The sequence below is a fragment of the Amblyomma americanum genome, chromosome 1 (genome assembly GCF_052857255.1).
Source record: "Amblyomma americanum isolate KBUSLIRL-KWMA chromosome 1, ASM5285725v1, whole genome shotgun sequence".
Taxonomy (NCBI): domain Eukaryota; kingdom Metazoa; phylum Arthropoda; class Arachnida; order Ixodida; family Ixodidae; genus Amblyomma; species Amblyomma americanum.
The window spans coordinates 375,465,563-375,490,856 of NC_135497.1; the positions used below are offsets into that span (position 1 = coordinate 375,465,563).

The 25,294-nt window shown below is 44.7% G+C and overlaps 1 protein-coding gene and 1 long non-coding RNA gene across 3 annotated transcripts in view; both read left to right on the forward strand.

Moving 5' to 3' along the window:
• LOC144115670 (uncharacterized) overlaps positions 1 to 12,915 on the forward strand; it is a 106,370-nt gene extending 93,455 nt beyond the window's left edge. The window contains exons 2-6 of the mRNA XM_077650126.1: positions 2,554 to 2,722; positions 3,094 to 3,281; positions 6,595 to 6,700; positions 11,830 to 11,888; positions 12,836 to 12,915. Coding sequence (XP_077506252.1) covers positions 2,554 to 2,722; positions 3,094 to 3,281; positions 6,595 to 6,700; positions 11,830 to 11,888; positions 12,836 to 12,894 — 581 coding nt within the window. The 3' untranslated portion in view covers positions 12,895 to 12,915. The remainder of the gene's footprint in view (positions 1 to 2,553; positions 2,723 to 3,093; positions 3,282 to 6,594; positions 6,701 to 11,829; positions 11,889 to 12,835) is intronic.
• A 120-nt stretch (positions 12,916 to 13,035) lies between these two features.
• LOC144115672 (uncharacterized) lies at positions 13,036 to 20,945 on the forward strand. 2 transcript variants are annotated; one of them, XR_013311508.1, is made up of 5 exons: positions 13,036 to 13,133; positions 16,520 to 16,552; positions 19,914 to 20,016; positions 20,317 to 20,407; positions 20,762 to 20,945. It is a non-coding gene; the product is annotated as an uncharacterized LOC144115672 (long non-coding RNA). The 2 variants fall into 2 exon arrangements; XR_013311509.1 differs by having other exon boundaries at positions 13,044 to 13,133; positions 16,514 to 16,552; positions 20,762 to 20,900.
• The last annotated feature ends 4,349 nt before the right edge of the window (positions 20,946 to 25,294 follow it).

Consider the following 25,294-nt stretch of genomic DNA (forward strand, 5'->3'; position numbering starts at 1 on the left):
GGTGTATTCGTTTTGTGATACTCCACTGACGGTGTTCATCACTCATGGCATTACTCAATCGCCCCCTACCAGGTTTTTAGCACTTAATAAACGGAGACAGGACCAAAATGATGGCCCTCCTACACTTCGCGGCAGAAACGGACATCCTGAGATTATTGTAACTACCTCGCACACCCTTTAATTGCCGCAAGCTGGTCGCAGGCCATCCTTTTTCAAATAAAACTTAACTATCAGCAAATTGCCCTGCTGAATACAAGAGCGCGTGCATGGGCTCGACGCTGCGACAAATGGGGAAACTGGCAAAACTTGTGTAGACATCGCGCGCCGCCGCAGGTTCGTCTGCCATCTACGACACGAAATATGGTCCCGAGAGTGGGTTCAACCACGGCCTCTCAAGGGGTTCTAGTTGAGCCCACCGATGCACATCTCAAATCGTGCGCGGTCTTTATACCCCCCCCCCCCCCCCCCCCCCCCCCGCGCTCTTTTTCTCCGTCCGCTTTCTTCCTTTCCCGCCCGACACAGTTCACGTGTTCGCCCGAAGTAAGGCAGTCACCGTGCCTTTTCTTTTCCAAATAACCATATATCCTCCGGGTATACGTCTGAACTGTGTTAGGAAATCCAGTTTGCTCACATTTATCTTTGTGCACCGTGTGAAATAGGCCTCAGTTCCTCCTGCTGCTTCCTGCTGTCAGACCTCTCTCATCTAACTCTTTACTCCTTTAGCTCGCTCCAGTACAAACGTAGCAAGAAGGCAGGCGTAGCAGGGAGGAGCTGCAGAGAGTCAGATGGGATTAGAAACTCTGCGGGGCCTAGGGTGGGCAAAACTGGCACAGAGCAAGGTTAACTGGAGATAACTGGTGGGGCCTTTGTCCTGCAGTGGACGCAGTAGGATGTTCCCTCACTCTACTGCATTCTGCGAACTGATCGCAAGACGAACGGGTGGCGGTCAGTCGGCTCGGCAGCTGGCTCTGCAAGCCAAAACCTGGGACCAGCCATTGGTCGTCACCATGCGGCTAGCACCCTCTTCTTCTTTTTCGGTGCATCGACATTTCGTTCTTAGCGACGCTGTCCCATGGAAACACCCTTCCTAGAAAGATTATCTATTTCTCCCAAACTTCAGCGGATCAAGTTTGGTACAGCACTGCGTGCACGAGTCTCGCTGTCCTCTTTGTCACTACGCTTGGGGTGTACTTTTGGGTTGTGCGATGGGGAGGACTTAAGAGCCTTAACCTGACAGACAACATAACTCCGTAACATAACGCGACACCGGTACGACGCGATCCTTCAAGCAGTGCATAGCCGCAGTACGTAGCATTTGTTGCCTAGGATCACAACGCGTGGAATCAAGAGGAATAAAGCTGAAAACAAAAAGACCCCCCCCCCCCCCCCCACGCAGACACACACTTTTTGTTTTTTTACTTTTGCCGAGTTTGCTCGGTGCCTCACTCAGAACCGCCGTTGTCCACGCTTTGGATGGCCGGTTGAGGTTTGGTCTTTCTTCATTGCCGGAGTCCATTAGACCACTCGCGTCGCAAGCACTGCAGCTGAACGCCCCATCCTGCGTTCAAAGAAAATGGCCCTTTTCTCCTATAGGACAGCATCATCAAAACAACGTTAAACGCGAAGCCCTTTCCCCAACGAAAAAAAAAAGCAAAATGGAGAGCCAACGCTCGCAGCCAAATGTTAGCGCGCATCGCCGAGCTTCATTCGTTCCTGCTTCTGGCTAACTGCCGCCACTGCTCTGCTTGTTGGTTCACCGTCTGCACAGAGGCGCGGCCATTTTTGTTGCCTCTTATAAGCCGCTTGACGGATCGGTTCGAGTCTAGCTCGAAGACAAGCGTTTGCGTAGAAGCAGCACCAATTCGGGAAGCGCCTGGGCTTGGTCGCGCTGGGAGCCAAGGGACCAGGAGGGGGTGCAGGCCTCTCTTTCATCTGCCTCACATTTTGACGCTGCTCTTGTTGCCCTCTCCGCCTCGCTGCCGCCGCTCGCTCTCTTTCCCTTTTTTTTCATTCGTTCCTTCCGCGCGCAGAAGAGAACGTGAACCGAGACGTGGTTCCAAAAACGTGCGGCGACTTCCGAGTCAAGAAAGGTCGTTCGCAGCCCCCGCCTTCGCTTCCTGAACCTGCAGAGGCGCACGAAAGCGTGCTAATCTGCCCAGCCTCCGCAGGCAGCTCGCGGGAGCTTCGACGCTCTGGCTTTGCGCGGATTTCCGCGCTTCTCGCACAGAGGCGGTTAGTTAGCAAGCGGTTGGAGTTCTGGGCCAGCGCAGAGATGCTCCCTTTTGCCAGCGCTCGCGTATAGGACGCTGAGCGAGGAAGGGGCAATCCGTGCCCCCCTCTGGTGTGGCGGCCAGAACGACACAAGTGCCTCGGTACATGACGAGCTTCCTTTCCCGGTGCCGTCGGTAATCAAGTGCGCAGAGCAGCAGCCACTGCCCGACGAATGGTGGCGTGAGGGAATGCACGCAATCGGCCGTGTGTTTCCGCGGTTTGCTCGCTGCATCGCTTGTTACCCACGGTGTCTCTCAAGCGGCGTTCCGCTCCCTGTTGCAGTGCTGAAGCCGGCGCAAGCCAAGTTGCTGCGGCCCACCTCTCGGGTGGACGCGTACCGGCGGTTACAGCTGCGCTGCAAGCTCAACGGGAACCCCGTGCCCTGGGTGCAGTGGTACTTCATGGGGAAGCCCGTCACGCCCAACGCCAGGGTGCACATCGTCACGAAATGGTAAGCCTGTGCTATGGCACGTCAGTGCGCACTGTTTTACTGTACTTAACAGTCACTAAACCCACAGCGTGCAGAACTGTGCCGTGGGAGCCAGGGAACGTGCCTCGAAAAGCTGATCACTCTGGCACCCCAACAGCTTTTGTACCGGCGCTATGAGAATAAGAACCAAGATTGCCTCGCGCATTTATACGCGAGACAGCTTTCGTGCGCTCTCGCCTCAACAGTCGCATAACTTAGGGCCTTTCCAATCAGTGGGAAGCTCGCCCAGCGCATCGAGCGCAGTAATGAAAAGAGCTGCTCGCTAAAAGCCTTCTGTGGGCGCCCAGTGAGTGCAAGGTGCGACGGCCATCTACACGGCCTCCCCCCCGCAGGCGCCGGTCTCGGCTGGAGATCAAGAGCGCCCGGCGCCAGGACTCCGGCCTCTACGAGTGCCGGGCGTGGAACGTGCTGCGCAAGGAGCCGTCCACGGTCTCCGTCAGCGTGACGGTGCGCGACCGCTACCCGCCGCCGCCGCCGCAGCCGGAGCCCACGCGGGCCACTGCGTCCACCACGACCAACGGTAGGCCCCGCAACCCTCCTTCTGCATGCCTGCCTCGCGCCGCTTCAGCTGCTGCTGTGTGCGCTTCCAGAGCTGCGTGCACGTACGCATGCCTCATGTCACGCACGAATTTGGGAGACGTTAGCCGCGTTTTCTTCTTCCTGCGCCTGTTCAGAGAGGTCTGTGAACGAAAAGGCATTTGAAGAGAAGCGCTACGCGATGGTCACGATATACAGGGTGTCGCAGCGAAGCCCGCCAGGAATATTGAAAACCGGGCTTTTTGATCTTGGCTCTTGCGGTGGTGGAGAACGTCAGAAAGCAGCTGCGTCCTGCTAAATATTAAGCTGGTTAGCTGAATTCTAACCTTTCAGCTATCGCAGGTTGTAGCCAGGTTTAGTTACATATCTGTAGTTCACCATCACCTATCGCCATGCCAGTACCACGGTCCCCATCAGAATTTAGAAAACGCGACTCTGCCCAGTGCTGCGGCCCAACGCACTCTGGCCCGACCGGTGCGCCAAGTCGAAACTGTGCAGCCGTTGAGCGCGCGCGGCCACCACGCAAGCAAACGGCAATCGCCGGCGCACTGTCACGTGATCCGGGCTGGGTTCTGGAGCCTGGGTAGGACATACAGGGTCACGTGACACTTGCGCCGGCAAGTGACGTGTGCTGGCGGGCGTGACTGCCAGAATGTGTTGCGCCACAGCGCCAAGTGTAATGGCGTTTTCGAAATTCTGCAAACCGATATGGCTATTACTGATATTCGGCTACAAATATCTAATCAAAATCCGACGTCTAATTGTGATAGTTAAAAAGTTTTATGTAACCCAGCTAACTAGCTTACTATTTAACATAATTAACCTGTTTTATGATGTCCGACACCACTGGTATTACTATGCCAAAAAAGCCAACTTCATACCTCGAAAGACCCCTTTTTTTTTTGCTTTGTAAAGTATTGCTGGCGTGTTTTTCTGAAATACCCTGTGTGCAGAGTCGGTAGAACTTTCAAACAGGGTTAAAGGCACGAGAAAGGCACGCGTAGCACCTTCGAAAAGTGCACTGAAAAATCGTCACCTTGAACTTAACACCTTTATTCATCAAAGAGTTACTCATGACGAGTTACTTGACGAAAGGAACACTACCACATCCGATATATGCCACTCCCCCCCCCCCCCCCCATACTCTTCGCGTTTAACAATCTTTATAATCTTTTTGTTTTCTACTATAATGTGCCTGCATTCACAAAACCCATTACAGCATATATGTCAATATTTTTAGCACTGGACAGCTTATTGTAAGCGCTTAACATTTAATTATTACCATAGCAGGACCATTCCCACGAGGGTTATTTTTCATCGATTATAAAACAATTCACTGCCGAGGAGAAGCCAGCTACAATCGTAGCCAACACTTTCAAAAACATGGTGAAAATTATTCACTTAAGGTCGTATTAACGTTTAAACGCAGATGAAGTGGACAAACTGGCAAACAGAAACCAAGGCAATGGGAAGCAATGAGGAACAATGCCCAGTTTAAGCGCTGGCTTAACTGCCTGCCTTCCCTCAAGCTACAGATCAGCTCGCATGCTGATGAAGCACACAGCTCTTCTTCGTATATATGAGCAACAGAGAACAAGGAAACTTGGTAGCCTCTTGCCAGTGCCCTAATCTCGCCCAAATAAACAACATCCGTATTGCCCTTTACCGAAAATAAGCTGCACGCGTTTTTGCCACGTTATGGTCATTCCCTGAAAGTTCATTCAATTTACCCATGAACTCCGCCGTTCAAATTTCACCAAATAAAGGATAACGCAGGTATGATAAGGTATATGTATCTGCATAAAGAGGCACTGTATATTAGAACAATGCACAGCTGCTTTGCACGACCTACACATGCATGTGGATATATCGGAGTCAGTCATTTGTGTATCTGCGCCTCAGTACGGCTCGTGCATTTATGTTGCATGAAAAGGACGTGCCGCATGCCGTTCACTTACAGTCGTATACGAGCTCTAAGAGTTCCAAGCATGCATCGCGGTATGCAGCGGTATTGCTCGGCATTGTTAGCCGATTATGCGTCCCGAACCGTTCAACACTGCGCGCGTCGCAATAACCATGCACGTAGCAGCTAGGGTGCAATATTTACATTCACAACCGAGGACATGTACAGTTATGTCTACATTCCTGAACAAGGTTCTTTCCGTTTTGCGCTTTCTTACTCTGTTACTAAATGCCTGTTCGCGGGGAAAAGCGATATCGTTTATGAATCAGCCGCAGTGGCACGTATGACTAGTGCTTTCAACGGCACTTGTTCATCTGTAGGCGAAACACGGCGCCGATTGGCAAAATACTGATGTAAGAGGAGAAACAAATTCCAATCAGGAGTAGAGCATTTTTGTCCTCTCCAAAATGTGTGCGACGCAGCGCAGCTTCACGCGCAGTCGGCTAACAGTGTGCAGGTAGTGAAAAGTTACGATGAAGAAGAAAAAAAGGCATTTTCTGCATCCGGTAAAAATCTTGGTGGAATGTGCCGATTTACTCAGTGCCCTGGCCATTCAGAGCAGAATAAACGCGGGCCTTCGTTTCCCGCATGGCTTTTGGCAGAGGTGCGCTAGAACAGAGACTAAATGAAATGCAGTTTCGAGTGCACATGTTAGGGGAGAAAGCGTGCAGCAAGTTTTCACTCCATTGTGACCTTCGCTCCGTACACTGGGCCGAGACGTCAGCAAATGCTCCTCTTCCCCGCGGTTAAGCCTAAGTCGCAGAAAGCTCGTGGGGAACGTAACGCAGACGGCATAACTGCGCCGCACCGTCGGGCCACGCTGACGCACATTCTACAAGAGTGCGAAATCACTTAGAAAGTGATGATTAATGTATCGAAGCGTGTACGTGTGAGGCCAGTGGAGCTTTGCAATGACTGAACCGCAAAAAAAGAGGAGACGAAAGATAGCACAAGGACCATCCTCTTTTCAGCTGTACGGCTAACCATGGCTGTAGGTTGTTACCTTAAATGTATACAAGGCTGCACAGAGTGCGTCTGTAATGTTTATAAAGTGTTAGTAAGATGTGCTTGGTCAGGGCGTGCGGCAGGAGAGAGAGGTCGCGGGCACACTCCACCAAGACGTGGCACGCGCACCCGCAGTCTAGTAGTAAGCTGTCGCGAGTCGAGGTGCAGCGCGCATGTCCCGCCTGTGCACGTGCGCCTGTTGCCGCCTCGAAGACGCTTGCCTGCACCGAGCCAGAGAGAGAGCAAGAGAGCCTGTCGGCGCAGCGCGAGTGCCCACTGACGTTGATTCAAAAACGCGCCCCTTTTGCTGTCGTTCGTGGCGTAATAGACTCTACACTATGGCCCTTGAAAGGACGGCCCTGCCCGCTGACCTCCTACTGCCTCAACGGAGGGACCTGCATCTTCTACGAGGCCGTCAAGGAGCCCGTCTGCCAGTGAGTGCCTTTTGCTGACGGTGTGGAAGGCACGCGCCGCATAGGGCGAACGTCGCAACCCAGTGGCGAGCCATAAAGTCACTCTGTTGGATCTCTTTCGATGCATCTGGTGTGAAGTGTCATCGGTTATTAGCTTAAAAACAGCGAGTGAATGAGATTGCAGGCATAAGCACGATACCGTAAAGGCATATAATTGTTTTCAACTGGAATTGTCCATAAATGTGATCATTTTGATTTGGATGCATGCTTCACCTTCACCAACACTGCATCTTATTGCGTCACTTTTTGAACATCGTACGTCATTATAGGCTGAAGCGTTTGGGCACTATTGCAGGACAGACGGCAAAAAAAAAAACAAAGTAAGGCTGATCGCAAGTCGTGCATTTTCTGGAGAAAGATAGTACAGTCACGGGCAAAAGCTTGCGGGATGCGGATGCGCGGAAAAAAATTTATTGCGGAGCGGTTAGGCACAACAGGTCAATGAAGAGCATAGAAGCGTGAGGAGACATGCGTGTTCCACGTGGTAGAAGAATGCCATCTGACTGGCTAGCGAGGCAACGCAGAATTTTTTTTCTTCCGCGAATCTGCATCCCGCAAACTTCTGTCCATTACTGCATCCACGGGATCTGAAATGAGCGTTTGCTTTCTTGTCGCCGCTGCCTTGAGGGTTAAGTGCCCATAGTGTCACACTCGTGCCGAATGCGAAATGCTACGGAATAGATGCATTCATTAGACACTCAGCGTGCCTAAGTGCTCCTGTGAACGAGATTATAAAAGAGACAAAAGGAATTTGTGCAGGTTTTTCTGACACGCTTATAGGAGGTGCTGGCATAACTCTTTGAATGTTAATAGTACTAGTTCAGTTCCTAATAACTTAAGTACTTATAGTTAAGGTACAGTGGTAAAGGTGACTTATTGTTGCGTGGGAAACGGAGATTTGAGATCTGATACGCATCTCGTTTCAGTGGGAAAAAAAAGATAGCTTAAAAAGGCAAACTCACGTTTTCAGAACAAGAAAAGAAATAAGACAAAACATCTTCCTGCATATAACTGAAGTGGTGTAGCACAAATAGGGCCACACTATACCTTTGCTTTTTTCGCGTCGAGTTGAACACGCCATTTTCACCCTCTGTCAAGCACTGCACGAAAGCTTTGAAGCTTAAGCAGGTATCGCTGAGGTGCATTTGGGGGCAACGTGCACTTAACTACTTCGGGCAAGCACTCTTCATTAATAAAGAAAAATGTTAACTATCAAGTGTTGCAGGCATCTGCTGATGCAAATCGCAAATCTGTCAATTCAATAAGCACGAAGAAAAATAAAACAAGAAAAACTTAGAGCTAAAGACCAACAAACAGTAGAGCACTTCTGCTATGTCTGTACTCGAAACCTCATTATTCTAAAATAAGTGCATAGAAATGCATAAACACTGTGTGAATGCAAATTGGAGTATGTATGTGCCTTCCCTCTCCCCTCATTTTTTTCCTTTTGCCAATCCTAAAACTCCGAAAATCCTTAAACTATGAAAATGAACCAGAGGGGATTAGTGCAGAGGAGTGTTTAGACACAGGACTTAAATATTGTATCGATAGCTACATTACGCTAGCATTTCGAACTTTCAGCGTGGCGGCGCCGCCACGTGGTTGGTCATGTGGTGCGGAGCAGCTGCCGGCGGCGCGCCGGCGAAACTGAGTGGTGGGGGGGGAGTGAATCACGCCCAGGAACGAAGATGAAGAAGGAACGCCCAGCGAAACGGAGCGGCGAAAGACTGACCTTGCAATTCGACTGAGCGAGTTACACTCGGCCAGCTGTAGCTATCGCGTCACTCCAAGTTTAACCGGAGCTATAACGCAGCCAAATTTTCCCTTCAGCCTCGAGACATGGCTGTGAAACACTCGAAGGTTTCTAGATGACGGTGTGCTTTAAGTCATCACTGCTAATTTAAAAAAAAAATAGACCTCTTGAGATGTAAAGATGGCTTCTGCGGCGTAGTAATAGCAGTGTTGGTGGACATCAGAAAACAGGTCAACTACTACATTTAGGCGTCTCGGTCAACGCAGACGACGAAGCTGGCAGTGGCGCGGGAGGGGGTACTCGCGCTTGGCCAGCGGCCATTAAATCATATCTCTGCCATCGTTCATCGCGCCTCATTCTTCGGCTGGCCGCCACGTAACATCTGGTGGAGGTGCGGGGTTTCATCCCCATCCTGGTCCTGGAGCTTCGGCGTCCTCCGTCAGCCGTGGTCGTCGGCCGTAAGTTCTTCGCCTGCGTCGCCCGGCCGTGCCCCAGTCTTTCAGCCTCACCGCCAACCCCGCCCCGTCCCCCGCCCCGACCACCTGACACGACGAACTTAGCGGATGCAATGACCAGACCTTGCGACCCCACCGTCCCGAGACGTCGCCCACTTGCGAGGACACAGCCCATGGCGTTCGACGCGTCCAAGGGCTTCGGCCGTCGGCCCCTGGCGACCGGCGGGCCGGACACTTCGTGGACCGGCAATCCTTCGCCCATCTCCTTCACTGTGGCGGCCAGCATCTCATTTCTCCTTCCTGTTGAACCATCCCCTGAAGCTCATCACCATTTCGTGCGTCTCTTCGTCAACGATCGGGACGATCACTCGGTGGCCCCGGGTAGTGTGACGAAGACGACGAAGCTGGCAGTGGCGCGGGACGGAGCGCTCGCGCTAGGCCAGCCGCCATTAAATCATATCATTGCCATCGATCATCGCGCCTCATTCTTCGGCTCGTCGCCACGTAACAATATAACGCTTTCTAACGCAATTCCATTCCATTTTTTGAATTTTCGGCTGTCGTCAATTGGTGAGGCGCCGTCATACCCAGCATCCACACTTCGTTATTGCTAAAGCCTGGGCTGTGGCTTCGCTTCAACCTATGGCGAAAAGCGGGAAATTCAAAAATGAAACGAAATCGGGAAAGAGTCGTTACATTATACCGATCCTGGTTGCAATTAGAGGTTTGTAGCTGGCTATTATTAATACCCATAACAGTTTCAGAATTTATAAAACGCGATTACCCTCGGCGCTACGATTCGGTAAATCTTGGCCATCTCGCGCGTCAATCAAAGAGCTAGCGGCCGTGGAGCACTCTTCGACTGACGCATGAGATGTCCAAAATCGGCGCCGGGGTAATCACGTTTTCAGAATTCTAAAAACTAATTTGAGTATTGATAATGGCCAGCTACAAATCTCTATTTGCAACCGGGCACCTAGCTGTAAAAGTTAAAGAGCTAACTATGACCAGTTTATACTAGTTAACATGATTTATTGTTTTCTGACGTCCACCGACATTGGTATTGCTATGCTGCAAAGCCATCGCTGAACCTCAGAACGTCTATTTTTAAAAACTGTAGTGACGGGTTTCACTGAAACACCTGGCATATAACTGGCTGAGAGTAATTAACATGCATTGAAATTTATTTACTTCACAAGTGACCATTCCTTTCTTAGCATAAAAGCGGCTCCAGTACACAAGACGTTGTTTACAACCTAATCTTCAAATGTGGATGCAGATACCGGGTATTTCAGCGAAGCCGCCAGCAATTTTTAAAAATAGCCTTTTTGAGGTATGAACATGGCCTCTGCGGCATGTTCAGTGATGGCGGACATTAGAAAAGAGAAGAATCAATTTAACTAGGAAGCTGGTGAACTTTTCACATTTGTGGCTGTTTGTAACAGCCAAATCAGTTTGTAGAGTTTCGAAAACGCGATTACGCATCGGTGCTGTGCCGAAACGAATTCTGGCCCGCCTGCACCACATTCGAAAACCGCGCGTCACCTACCATATCGCTCACGTCATTCCGTGGGGCACGTGTGACCTTCCCTGTCCCGCCTTGGTCCCTGCTCCGGCCTCTAAGCAAGGGCGGGACTGAGAAGACCACGTGACATGTGCGTTGCATGAGTGACCGTCTGTTCTGCCTGCGCACGCTCCACAGCCGCGCGATTTTCGAATGACGAGCGGAATGGCCAAATTCCGTTGCACCGCAGGTCGAAATTCTACAAACGGTAAGCTATACAGATCTCCTATTGCAGCCAGGCATCTAACTGCAATAGTATAAAATAAAAGTCTACTGGAATTTCGTTTTCCAACTTTACCCGTTGCCATTATTCCCCTGTTTTCTGACATCCACCGTCACTGGTACTACGGTGCCACTAAACAATCTTTATACATCAAAGAACCTATCTTTAAAAATTGATGGCAGACTTTGCTGAAACACTCTAATGCTGTGGTCATCACACTGTCAAAAACCCATAAGGCATTTCCAACATAACAGAGGGTTCGAGTGCTGCCCTGGCATTGCCTTTCATGTAACTATACCCCCAGACAACTATGCTGTCTCAGTGTAGAGGAAGCAGACTGCCGCAGGGCTCAAAACTCGTCAATTTTTGTTGTTCTGTTGTGTAATGTGTCTTGTCCCAGGTTAGCTTCAGATGTTTTTGGCATGCTGTGTCTGGCAACATACGACAGCTCAGTGCAACCAAAGCTTTTCCTCCGGCATCATTTGCTTCAGTGTGCAGTAAGCATACAATGCATCTCGGATAGCTAGCACACCCACAAGAGCCATGCTGGCCTTCAACTTGAGCTCTGGCGTGTTTCTAAGCTCTGGCTGCCAAGCCAATGAATTGGATACAGAATTTGCAGTCCATGACTGTCTTTTTTGCTTCAGTTTTTCTTCTTTTTCACATATTAATGAATGTGAAAAAACGAGTTTTTAGACTGGCATGTAATTTTCTGTGGCGTGACTTCATGGGGTGGGCCATATAATTAAAGTCCATGAAGGTGTACATTTATTGTATGTAGGCAGCTCTCCACCGGCAGCGTGCAATATATTTACGTGTGCTCGTGTGGCCACGGCAGTCATGCATTGATATAATAATGTGCTTGGATTGCCACAGAAAAAAAGCTGGCAAACTCTAGCTGTGTCTGCTGTAGAGCTTGTGTCTTATGCATGCCATGTGAACGTATCTAGTTCACATGGCACCATCCTCGGTCAGAGAAAGAAATTGAAGGTGCACCAAAAGCTATCTGCTTTGGCTATACCACTCGTACATCTAATTTATCAGCGAGGTCCAGCATTTATTAAAGCTGCGCTGCTGTTTTGCTTCCCTTTCCAGATGTGCAGAAGGATTTATTGGGCAGCGCTGTGAAAACAAGGACACTGCTTCGTTGAAAAGTGAGTTCACACTTTGGTTCTTCTGTTTCTTGCTCCGACTTTTTCTTTGACAATTTTCAGATGTGCTTTGAGGAATACTGCTACAATGGAATAAAAATTAACGGCTCCTCAAGAGTGGTTTGCCTCTCACTAATGGCAGCTAACATTAATTTTATAGGTGCTTATTAGTATATTCAAATGATATGGCACTCTCATATTTTACTCATATGGCACATATTTTTTAAGCCTTTCTTAAAGTAGCCAGACAGTTAACATCAGTCTGTGCTTCTTTTCTTTCTTTCCAACTACGCTCGAATTCCCTGTTATCTGCTAAGATACCGAAGGTATGTCGTAGCATTTTAGCTTTAGGTTGATGCTTTGTCCTTTATGGTTCTTGGCTGTGCTGCTTTGCTAGCTTTGCTGCACTCTGTTGTATAGTGTATGTGCTCTGCTTATGTTATAGTGTCTGTTTTCCTTACGTGTGGCATACTAGGCTGCATATCCTATTAAGCAACCTGAAGTTACAGTTCCTCAGCTCCACATTTGACATAGTAGCAGTACTGTAGATATGTGCAACTAATAGAGCTGCACAGAATGGAGTAAGAATCAATGCTACTCACTGTGGATGGGCATGTGTGAGCAAGTAAAGAAAAAAAAAAGTGGGCAAGCCACAGTGTAGAAATGTGACGTCCAAGGTGTTTCTGGCCTTAAGTGAGGGCTTGTTGCATGAAACACCGAAGCATCTATTTTGTGTGCTCTTTTCCTTGTTTTGCTGCTCAAGGACGTAGTGTCTAGGTGGGCTGTGTATACATACTTTGTAGGAAGCAAATTTATTTTCCCTATCATGCAAGTATCTGTGCACAGTGAGCAGGCGTGCACTTCGCTTATGCTGGCAGTAGAGCTCCTTTTTGTTGCCATGCAAGCAGTTCCATTTCTGCGTGCCTCACTGTGCTCCCCCTTTTCCCCAGCAGCGCCTCCTGAATTTGATACGACGATCCAAATGATGCAGTCCTACTGGATCCGATAGGCGTCATCTGCTCTAGGAAACTATTTATATATATATATATATATATATATATATATATATATATATATATATATATATATATATATATATATATATATATATATATATATATATATATATATATATATATATATATATATATATATATGAGACGGTGTATGTACATAGGCTATTTAAAACAAGCAACAAAAGATTCGCTGGAGAAGAAGAGCCAACGAAAAATCAAAACGCTTCGAAACGTAGGTTGCTTTTTCATGTTTTGTTTGCACTTTCTTTTTTGTGTGTATTATTTTACGTCAGCTTTTCTCATTCAGTTGTTTATACTGGTTTGCTTTGTTGTGCATGAACTTGCACACGGGTGCATGCATGAATGAGTGAATGTCTGCTGAAAGAAAATTACAGGTTAGCAGTTACCTTTTCTTTTTTTGCATCTCTCATGCCTATGATGTTAGGAAAGATAACACATTATGCCATGTTAAACCACACCCGGAAGTCCTAATGCTGTAAAACATGGTACCAGAAATACAGGTGCTCTGGCAGTGATGCTCAGGCACAGACATCATGCAGGAACAACACATTCCGAGGTATTTTCTGAAAGCGAGAAACAAAATCTTTCAGTGTTTTGTGTGACTGAATAAATTCTAAAAAAAATTTTCTTCAAAGCAGTGAGCAGCTGTAATTTGTATATTCTGTTCAGACCTCACCTTGTGCAATCACGTGTATGCTCTACTTTGCAAGATGCAGCCTGAAATGAAGTTGAGGTGATAGGCTGTGTCTCAGCTGAAGCAGATCGATAAACCTTGCCCTGTACCTTGGTCCCATGCTCAGTGGTAGTGCAGGATAGAGGAATTAAAGGGTGAGCTCTGCTGATGGATTTGTTTTTTCAGTCTCTCCACAAACGTAAGCAGCGACGGAATAATTCAACTCAGCTAGGTTACAATGAGAGTGATCACTTTGAAACTGCTTTAGGCTGTACTTTTGCAAGCAAATAGCTGGCCTGGGTTCAAATGGTTTGAAAACGATACATGTTCAGTGTAGCTAAGACTTGAAAAGTTATATATAATGAGAGTGGTATTATCACAGGCTACTGGTGACCTGACTAGATTCCCAAATAGTCTTTGGCAGCGATGGACACTACACTGCCAAAGCACCTGGCACTCTTGCATTTAATTATGCAACACACACTTTACATGCCATAGTCTGAACATGTCATTTGCAAAACTCAGCATAGCAGCTATCATTCAAAAACCACTTTTTGTGCATGAAAAAGACATTGTTCCTGGAGCAGCTGCATTACAACTTGGCACAGCATCATTCCGGACTGCTTCTTGCCAACAGGTGGCTCTGAGTCCTTTAATGCTGATAAACGACAGCAAGTAACTGGGCCTTGGGATTTAGTGTGGCAAGTGCTATCATTAATAACTCAGCCCACGTGGCCTGACCAATTATGAAAAAAAGAAAGCAAAAGAGAAGGAACTGTATGTGGAATTCAAATGATACAAATGCAACTGTCCTTTGTCTGCTTCAGCTACAATATACATGACTGTTTTGCAGACCAACTAAAGAAATTGAACTATATTAGTTACGTTAGTTTGAAATAGTTATTAGGTATATCCTTGTTGTTAATAAACCTCTTTCTGAAGTCTTGCCCAGAAGATAAAGTGCAATTTTTTTAAAATATCATGATGTTAGCATTCTTATTGTTTTTCTAAGGACTGAAAGTGATTGACACCACAAATTAGAGAGTCAGAGAGCAGGTGGTACATGACTGCAATGACCATGTCATGCTTCAGTTTACCACAGTAACTTCTTACAGCGCACACTGTAGAACCGCATCAGGCACACGTGCAGCAGCTTGTGAGGATGAGATCTTGGCTAAGGTCTGGAATAAGTCCAGTAGCCAGCGGCACTGTAGCATAGAAGGGCTGGTACACAGTGAATGTGAGGCATGACAGCCGCATGCACGCGTTATCCGCATTATCTCATGGGCGTGCTGCTGGGACTGAAAAGTGGGCATCTGCCTCAAAGAGGAAGGGGTAAAAACAGATCTAGTACCATAAAATGTTTGTTTTTATACTAGTTAATTGCTCAGGTCCACACAAGGCCCTATTCCAGCGAGTAGATTTCAGTTTAGTTCCTCTTGGTGAAAACTACTAGTTGCATGTAACTAGAATTATCAGGTAATATGCTAAATGTTTGCTTTCACCCAGTAGTAAGGACATGCACTTTGTACTAGCATGGAAGTACTTGCATTTGTGTCCTAGGCCAACATTTAACGGCTTATCAGCGTCACCTCGGCAAATATTTCTTAAAAGCCAGATGTAGGTGCACAGGGCGTCCACCATATACAACGCAGTTAAGGGTGGCATGTTTTCTGTGCAGTGAAAAAAAAATAAATGCACTGTAGCCAGTATTCATTTCATACTTCATGCACTATCAGGAACTGACAATTCCGTTGACAGTTCTGAATCTCACTGACTAGCTTAAATAAACTAGCAGGACGAGAAGAGTTACATTCTGAAGATAAACTAATTTAGAAAAGTATAAACACAAGTGAACAAGAGAGGGGGAAGCCTCAGGGGACAAGAGGACTTGTCTTCTAGAAAAGTATAGAAACTTAAAAAAGAGGAAACTTGGAATGCTCAAAATTGCGATATGAGTCAAATATTACCAGCTGCGCTTTCATTTGGTGCCAACTACATTTTTGTGTTTTATCATTTTCTTTAACCTCTGTTCTATACCAAAATGTGACTAGAGGTGCACATCGCAGCAATATCAGACACATTTGCTAGCAAAGTTCAGGGCTGGTATGCAGTTGCTGCAGGTTTGAGCTGCATGTGTCACACATACATATTAGACCAGTGAAGACGAGCGTCAGGTGGTGTAAGCACTGCTATCCCATTCCTCACTCGACGTGTCAGAACTGTGCTTGGAATGCCAGATGAAAGGATGCAAAACAGACAAGAGCAGGAGAGTGGAGAGACACACTTGGGTGTGCTGTCATCACTACAAACAGGCATATCGGCCCGTTTAGATTAGGACGCACAAGTATTCATTGCATGCAAAGAATAATGTGGGCAAGAAAAATAATTTCCCTGTGTGGTACAATTTGCAGGGCCTTTTTTTTTTCGCAAACAGCTTCACTGTTCTATTCGGGTGGAGTGAATTCAAGCTGCAGCTTCTTCTTTAAAGTTATCTAAAGCCTTCAGAGAGCAGTAAGCTTTTTAAAACAAAAGATTATGAGCAGCAAGTTATGCATGAAGTAAGATTTGAAACCTGCTTAATTTAAAAGAAAAGTAATAAGTTGCAGCACTCTAATTGCAAGCCACTGCACATCTCCACATGTTCATTACCTGTACTAAATCATATGTCAACAGAATTTTGCTATTTGGATGTCACAGCACGTAATTAATTTCACTAAACTTTAGCAGCTTCATGTGGAGCAAAAACATTCTTATGCTTGAAAAATGTGGGCTACTGAAAGTAAAGAAAGGTAGTGTAAACACACTGAACTGTCAGCTTTTGTCAAAAAGTGTGCGCATATGTGACATGCTGTGTGTGAATGTTCAAGCTAATTGTGCTTCTTTGTTTGTCCCTTGCTCCTGTTTGCTTTGGAAAGGAACAGATGTGGAAGCAATGATTGAACCATGAACATCGTGTAAGTTATACCTGGCATGCTCATTACTCATGCTTGTAAATGCTCTGTGGGCACTGCTTATACCTGGACATTGGACAATAATTTACTGAGAACAACATTTCTGTTTTAAGGTTTGGAAAATTTCTTCCTTTGAGCTGCGCCATGCAAAATTTTACCATACTATGTAACCTTGTGGAATGGGAATAATGCAGTAATACATCCTTAAAACGAAACTATCGAGGAAACTGACAACGATTGTGTAATCAGTGTTTCACTTCAGCTGTACATGCTTACAGCCATACAGCTACTGGAACTGCAATGCTTTAATTTTGATTCACCGTGCTGTGAAAAAAATATTCATAGTGTGAATACAGCTTCACACATCAACATTTTAGGAATGAGCTAGGGTGTGCTCATATACGATCACACGAAAAAAGCGACGAACTGATGACCAGACCAGAGTAGACGCTAGAAATGCCACAAACATTTGGGTTGTAGGAGTGCACAAGACTAAATGTAGCTGTTGCTGTATTTAATAGCACTGCTTTTCACACTCAACTTGTGCAAGCTATCTTTCTCATGAAATAGCTCGACAAATAAAAAATTATGTGCTGCAAACTGCAAGCTTCCACTAAATAAATCTGTTTCTTCCCACAGTAGCTTTAAATTACCACAGAATGAAGGTACAGTCGCTAGCGACAAAAAAAAAAAAATCCATCCGCTTATGCCCTAAATATGTCAAAAATATGCATGTAAAAGAAGGTAATAATAAATTTCATTAGAAGGAATATTAAATTTTATCTGTTAAAAAACTACATTTACTTCTACGGCTGGAAAAAAAAGAAAACCAAAAAGAGAGCACCTTCTGCCCTCAAAAGTTGAAGGAAGCAGCGCATGCATATAACATACACTAAAGTTAAAGGAGTATAGACACCTAACTTTTGGGTGCGTGTTCTCTTTGTAATGATGCGCAAGGCATTATTACACATGGATTACCACGCGGTATTCTCCTACAACCACTAATAAACTTACAATCGAATTTCTCTCTCATGCTGTATCAGTTTCGGTTTCAACAGCTGAACGATGACTGTGATGTCTAAATGTGGTTACAGGCCATGTAAGGCATGAAAAAACTACAATATAATTACTGCTTCTACATTCGTTGCTATTCCAGATCTTGAGGAAGGATGGCTTCAGCACTGTAGTGATTTAAAATGATAAAGCAGCGATTATATTGCAATTTTTCCATGCCTCACGTGACGTATAACCACATTGTAATATCACAGTCATTGGTCCGCTGAAACCGAAAAAGCATGACAGAAGAATTCGATTATAAATTATTTAGCGGTCATACATGAATACCACAGGTGATTCATGCATAGTAGTGTCTTCCGCATCATTGTGCAGAAGAAAATGTGCCGTTAAAATCAGGTGTCCATACTCCTTTACTGCAAGTGATGAAATTTGAAACCCAGAAACACTGTACATCATTAAAAGCTATAAAAGAGTATGAACATTAGCCTACAATTTGGCTATTTCAAAATACTTCATGTCACACTTGTTTGAAAGCTTGCATGTATCGATGCATTGCATACTGAGTTCAGAGACTACAGCAACATTAAAAACCTTGAGGAGATGCCTCCTCATATTATCAGTGTGTGCTAAAGCATGCAGAAAAGCACAATCTCAATACCTGGAGATTTTGCATTTTCTTCACACATGTTCACAGAATTCCAGAAGTATGCCATATTCTCTGCAGACATTTCACACCATTCTACAAGCTCTCCTCTCTACACTACTATTTTTCTCGAAAATTTTGTGCATAAATCACACCTTTGTGTGAGGTTGGATCTCTATGTAGCAGCGATGAAACTAAAGATGACAAATGCATATGAGTGCCATGTGGTCGGTGAATATTTTAAAGAGGAATCCAATTTTTTCTTTTGCCAACAAACCTCTGCCATATGCCGAAATCAAGAGTTGCCTGTGACTCATTTCTGCGCATTCAAAAGGTTTATTAGCCACAGGTGTTTATCTGACTAACTAGAAAATACTATAGTTTTCTTATATACGGGATTGTATTGGCAGCCATTACCAAACTCTTGTTGTTCTGACAGTCACTTTTCTCAACTCAGTAGTCATCCAAACAATAGCACCTGCTTCCCATTAGTGTTATTTTTAGTGAATGTTAAGAATGTTACAGCTGTAATAACTGATGTGATAAGCTCAGAGTGAAACATAAAAAGACCTCCAAAGCATAGCAATATGTACGTGGTAAGCCCTGTGAGGTATAGAAACCTGTGTGAAGAGCACAGTGAAGTACCGGTGATGTCTCGAAGAATACGCAAGTAATTGCATTGCTCTGCAACTGTTACATTTTGCTGCAAAATTTGGGGAACACCTTATGCAAAGCCTTACAAGAATTGCATAGTAAACTGCACAGTCATCATGCAAATTTAATGCTTGATATACCCAACAAATATGCATGCCAGCTACACTGACAGATATTTGAAAAGAAAAAAAAAGTGATCTGTACACCAAAAACTACTGTAGACACCCCAGAAAACTTTCTAGTAGATGCTGCTTAGAAAGCAGTAATCTTGGTACCTTGATATTAGAAGAGTGTCAAAGTGATTTTCATGTGTGCTGAAGCTTGATGTAAATGTGCAGCATGTATCTTCAGTGTTAATAAAGCTAACTTTAAAATTTTTGCGGTGCGATGCCAAGTGATGGAATACTGACCGCTCATGCACTTTTCATAACCTCAGTAAATATCATTTCATGGTCCCCTTAAGTCTGCTACAACCTGATGGTTACATGACCACTGCTTGACAACTCCATTGTGAAGCCATGAAAATGACAACTAGAGTTTTTGACTGGTACCCAGTTAGTTGTGCTTCTTAAATTGTAACCTACAGAACATTCCAACCTGTGCGGCTTGCCCCTGTATGGAACTCACAGCTGGGCACAACTGCAGTCGAGTGAAAATGATGCTTTCAGCATAGTACAAAGCCTATATCTCTTTATTAGTGCCTTTGCACTCAATAGTCAATGGCAAGTTAAGCTTTCCACAACGCTCAGGGCATGAAAGCATGATGTATTTGCCTGTTACCTTTACTGTGATGAATTTCACGTTTGACAGAAAGCTTATACCATGACACTTATGATAAACTTACTGGTCTATTGAAAAACACTGAAACTTCCCTCTGCAGTGTAGCAACAATTATAATGTTAAGCACGTATCAAAATCCAAACTTTCTATCCCTGGGAAACCAAAGTATGATGGTTTAAAAAATAACTGAGATAAGGAGAACATTCCACTTTTATAGTGCCATGTTTTTCAAAAATTTTCACAAACACTGTTCATCTTTTCCTTTTACAGCCTTACAGGCAGGGAGTCATGCTTATATAGTATTTGTGGCCATTTCTATGGGGGTGGTGCTATTCCTGGAAAACTGCCTCCTAGTAGCCTGGACTGCCAAAAGGTGTGTATACCTTTCTGATAAAGGTCTTTGAATGAATGCTACATGACTGTAAACTAACTAGTAATTTACAACAATTAAAACTGAAGGAATAAAGGGAGAGAAAGCTGAACAGAAAGGCAGGGAGGTTAACTAGGCGACGTCCAGTATGAACAAGGAATAAAAATTTTGAACAATAGCATGGCACAAAGCTAGGGTAGTGCAAGCTAAACCATATTCACTTACCCCTGTCAGCTGCACATAAAGGAAGAGGCCCACCCTGTTTGTTTTTCTTTCGTAAACTATGTTTCACTTTCTTTTTAGGCACATGAAAACTCACAAGAAAAGAAGGCTGTGGGCCACACCTGAGCAGACATCTAAATGTACCCATAAAGTCACCATGCTGCCAGCAATGGTTGGTATAGCCAAGCTGTCTTACATCAGTCTTACTTTTGATGAAAAGTAAAGCTGATAAGTGATAAGTCATGAATCAGAATGAATTTGCATCAAGAAACCTGTAGTCCAAATGACTTTTGACCACGTGGTTACGAGCCGAGTGTATAGGTTTGTCATGAATTTTGGACCCGAAAAAAAAAAGCCAACTGCTTTGTCCATGATTTGCCTCTTCTATATAGTATTGAAAACTTATGTTAATCTGGACTTTACATGATAAGAGGCTGCAAAATGATGGAAACAAACTAAATCCATTCTGTACACAAGGCCAATCAAGGTTAACAAAAGTTACATTCTTTGTGTGATCCTCTTACAGATGGACTGTCCGCCAGTTCCAGTTTGCGGCATCCCTTTGGATGAGTGATTCTTTCGAGGTCAGTGCGACAGTGAACAGCCCACAGACCCACAACCCAAAAAATCTCGTCAGTCCAGAGGCAGAAGACATTGGCAGCAATGAGGAACTGGATCAGTCCTTGCCGACAGCACAGCAGCAGCTACAAGAGGAGCATTCCAGTGCCATTCGTGCAGTTCGGCAGTGCAGGAGCTTAGACTCATGTGCCAGGGCAAGTCTTTTTGACGAAGAACTTGAGCACCACATGCGCAACGTTGTCAGTGAAGTACAGCCTGCGTTTGTTCATGCCGGTACCAAAGAAATAACTTGAACAGTACATTGCATTTTTGTTGTCCTTGTCATCAAAAGCTGTGCCTCGCTGACGACGTATGTGACCCCCCCCCCTCCCCCTCCCAACCCCTTCCTCCCCATGGCAGTTCGTTTCTGGGCAGATCTGAGGACGGCCACACAAGCTCTCAACGAAAATGGATCGTGCTTCAGCAGTTTCCTTCTTTTCTCTTCTCGATTCATGCCATTCCTGCATTTATTACTGTCGTGTGTTTACGTTCGTGCAGCGTACTTTTGCAACATGCTGAACAAGTGAACAGTAGGTTTTCTTTTTATTAGTCTAAACGCTTGCCCCTTGCTGTCGTCGAAATGCGATGAATGCAATGCACATATCGTGTTGCCTACAACAACAAACAATGGTGCATTGTGGACTATGTATTTATTGCAGAGAGTTCAGCAGTTCATTAAGCTGTGGATGTGACTTACATTTGGGGAAGTGTTGTGTTTGACTTTACCTCAGCAATGTTTGGTCACATTACCTCCTTCATGTGACAAAAAAAAAATGCTTGCAGTCGGTTAGCTTTAGCACAGTTTTGTGCTGACTGCATGTTGCTCGCTCGTGTTGTGTTGTGATTTACTTTTTTTAACTTATGAGTGATGTGTGTCTGGCTGGCTCTTGTACTTACGTGGGTCTAACGTAATGACTGAACATGTCTCACTATCAAGGGACTTATGTCTGTTTGAACTACTCGCTATAGTTGTTGCATCAGTACACTACTGCCATAGTCTCTCGGTGGCCTCTCCTGTGGTTGCTGATAGCTTCTTTAGTGACAAGGGCCTGACACAGGAGCGAGTTTATATACAGTATTACATTTTGCCTGCAAACTCGCAGGGTTTTATCCATGTTCATTGCCAGCAACCACCACAAAAAGGGTTGTGTATGCATTAATAATGCTTGTCCCTCCAGGTGTACTTGCAAAACAAACAATCAAAAATGCAGTTGCATGAACATTATATAATTCATCGATTTTGATTCATTGATTATAATTTATTGATAATGTGTTGAAAATGTTCCGCTGAATGGGTTTTACTCTAAAACTTTCACTGAATTTGTAAGATAGCAGTCGTTACACTAGAATTACAAAAATAAGAACTAATACATGATCTATGTAAATGTTGAGGAAAAATATTTAGCAAGTTAACAAAGCAGATTATTGTCAGTTTCACAGACACTTATTATCGCACGTATTTTTGTCAAGAATCGATATTTGCCATGCAGGGCACAGAGGTTGTGTTCCTTCCATTTAGTTTTTCAGAATTATGGTAACAAAAGATAGGACAATTAGTTGTGGTACACCCTTGCAGCAAATCTGCTAAACTAATGTATAATAAATACGAAACAAAGCACTAACTGGGTATGCTAAAACCCTTGCTTTTCTAAATGTCAACAGAGCTTTAGCTTTAAACTTGACAGAAAAAATAGAACTTTAGTTCCATGTAAAGCAGTATGATAAATGAACATCATGGCAGGTCCCACATCTGCCAGTTGTCAGTTTTTTTTTTTCAAAATGCATAGCCCCTTTCCAACCAACCTTAAATGCTGCTAATGACAGCGCAGGCAGCATAGTTTTCACATTTGAATGCTATTTACTGGCTCACGCTAAAAGCAAATTTGCACAAGTCCATACAGCTTGTTCTCAATTGTGAATGCTCTTGTTAAATTTTTTTCGGCTGTCTCTGCAAGAACCAAATGGCTGTAAGCCAAGGTGTTTTTAACTCATGTGAGAAATACAGATCTGGTTTTTAAGCCACCGAGGGACTCTGCTACTGCCAGAGTGGGTACAAGATCAGCTTTTAGGGCCATGCCACAAGCTTTTAGACTGCTGTTTGTGAGAAAGCATAGCACTGTATTGAGGTAAACGTAAGCATGTGTGTGTGGCCTTGAACATAATGATGCGATACAGTGTTTCACTTGTTTTTTTTGTGCTTTGCGAGCAATGGTACTTGTTCAAAATTCTTTTGCCAGGAACCACATTAGAACAGAAAAATGATGAAATAAGTGCTCTCGAATACAACTTCAGGATGCTCTCATACAACCAAAGATTGTGTGTTGACCAGTTCCGCAAAGTGTCTTGCTGATGCGGCATAGTATATAAGCAAACTGAAAGTCTGAAACTGCTAAAGCATAGTTCAACTTACATAATCGTTAAGCAATGTTATGAGCAATAGAAAAGTCTTTTTCTTTTTTGTGGGACTCTCAAGGGCCTGAGCAATGGGGCCCAGAGGTCCCTTTTCATACAACTTGGCCAACGCTCCTTCTTACACACCTTGATCTCATTTAGTTCACTGTGTCCATGTAACGTTGTGTCACCAATTAGTCAATTCATACACACGCAGACAGCAGCTCAGCTTATTTCAAGTACGAAGTATGCCTACTGCAACAGCACTTTGAGGTCACACAATGGTTCAGTCATGAGACTCATTACAGTCACTGGAAACAGCTTCTCTTCATTGCAACAGTCGTTCCTAAACTTTGCTGATGACTTCATTGTATCTATGCTACTCTCATTTCTTCCAATGAGCAACACTGTTCGAGCTTTAATGCGAGTCACTGTTTGTAAATGCCTTGATTGCTTGTGATGATTATGCAGCAGCTTTGTATGCTTCATCAACGGTGCTGAGCGAGTTTGGTAAGAAAAGGTTCAGAACTATAGGAGCGTTTTTTATGGAGATTCCACAGCTACCAGTGTGCATTTGAAGCAGTTGTACATAGAGTGATGCAGTTTGGTTTTTGTACATACAATTTTTCTTTTCCTGAGACAGTAACCTTACAAGCACAACTTTCACTGCTAGATTGTTGGTGAACACACACACACATTTGGGAAAACAAAAAAAAAAAGCATTAATGCCTTAGCTTGTGAAACAAGGGCAGGCACATGAATGAAAGCAAAATTTAACACTGGCTCTGCTCAAAATGTTTGCTGTAGAGATGCCCCATGAAATTTAGCCTGAAAAAAACATGCACTGAAAAAAACATGCAGTGATCATGGAATCAAAGCATCGTTAACTGTGGGTGGATGGTAAAAATGCAAGGAAGAAGTGTAACGGAATACAGGGTGCCAATTTTACTTGTTGCTCTGCCTTCCAAAATGGTTTACCTTCTAACTTCCTACTTTTTTTTTTTAAGCAATGAAGACAAGCCTCAAAGACAGTGTCTTAACACAGGAGTATGAATTTTTAAGCTTGCCTTTTACCCTTACATGCCCCAGCAAGGTGCTCCAAACGTTCCACAAGATTTTGCACATGGCAAAAGTGATGGCAGCTTTCAAAATCCCTTCACAAGCATAAACATGAAACCTGCCTTTGCACCAATGCTGCGGTGTCCGAAGGTGGCTTCTGTGAGCAAATTAAGGGCTGCTAAATTACATCAATGTCAGCCTAAAAAGTTACAAAAAACACTACTAAAATGTGGTGTTTTGAAGACATGCACAATGACATGTTTAATGCACTAATTGCCACCCTCTTGGCTTGTTCAGATCTCGAACAGTGCTAACTTCTGCATTCACTTGCTTAGCAGCTACAGCAGACAAACTTTAGTTGATAATAATAATCGCCACCGTACTGATACAACATGACGGCTATAAATAGCCAAAAGTGAATGTGCAACAAATTTACAATTCTGAACGTCAGATGAAAGCAAGAGATGTGGATGTCAAAAATTCTGCTAGGTGAAAAACTGTTTTGACACATTCACAATGCAATATGGGGTGAACCAAAAAAAAAAAAAGGAGACATAGGTCTTCATTTTAGCATGCAAGAGGATTCTCCAAGTGCCCCTTGTTTGCTGTTCTTTCCATTTCCATGCAAAATAATATTGCAAGTGAAAGCAAGGTGTAATTGAGCGTTTAACTTCAGCAGATAGTACTGCTTAGGAGGTGTGTGTATATCGCAGATATGAAATGCAAGCCTGCTTTTTCTTAGATCTGAGCAGTGCCAACGCAAAGCATTGTATTTGTGAGCTCAGGGAGTGCGGGAACACTGCCTTCATTGTTGGTGTTGAGTAGGGAGACGTGCTACTCTGCATGGGAATAATGCGCAATCACCTCTGGTGGCCAGAGAACTGTTTCAAGTCTACAACTCTGGTGGTGTTTCCAGTTTTTAACCTGTTTCTGAACGCGTGCGAATCCTGAAAGGCAGCTCAGTAAATGCACTGCTTTTAATGAGTGACAA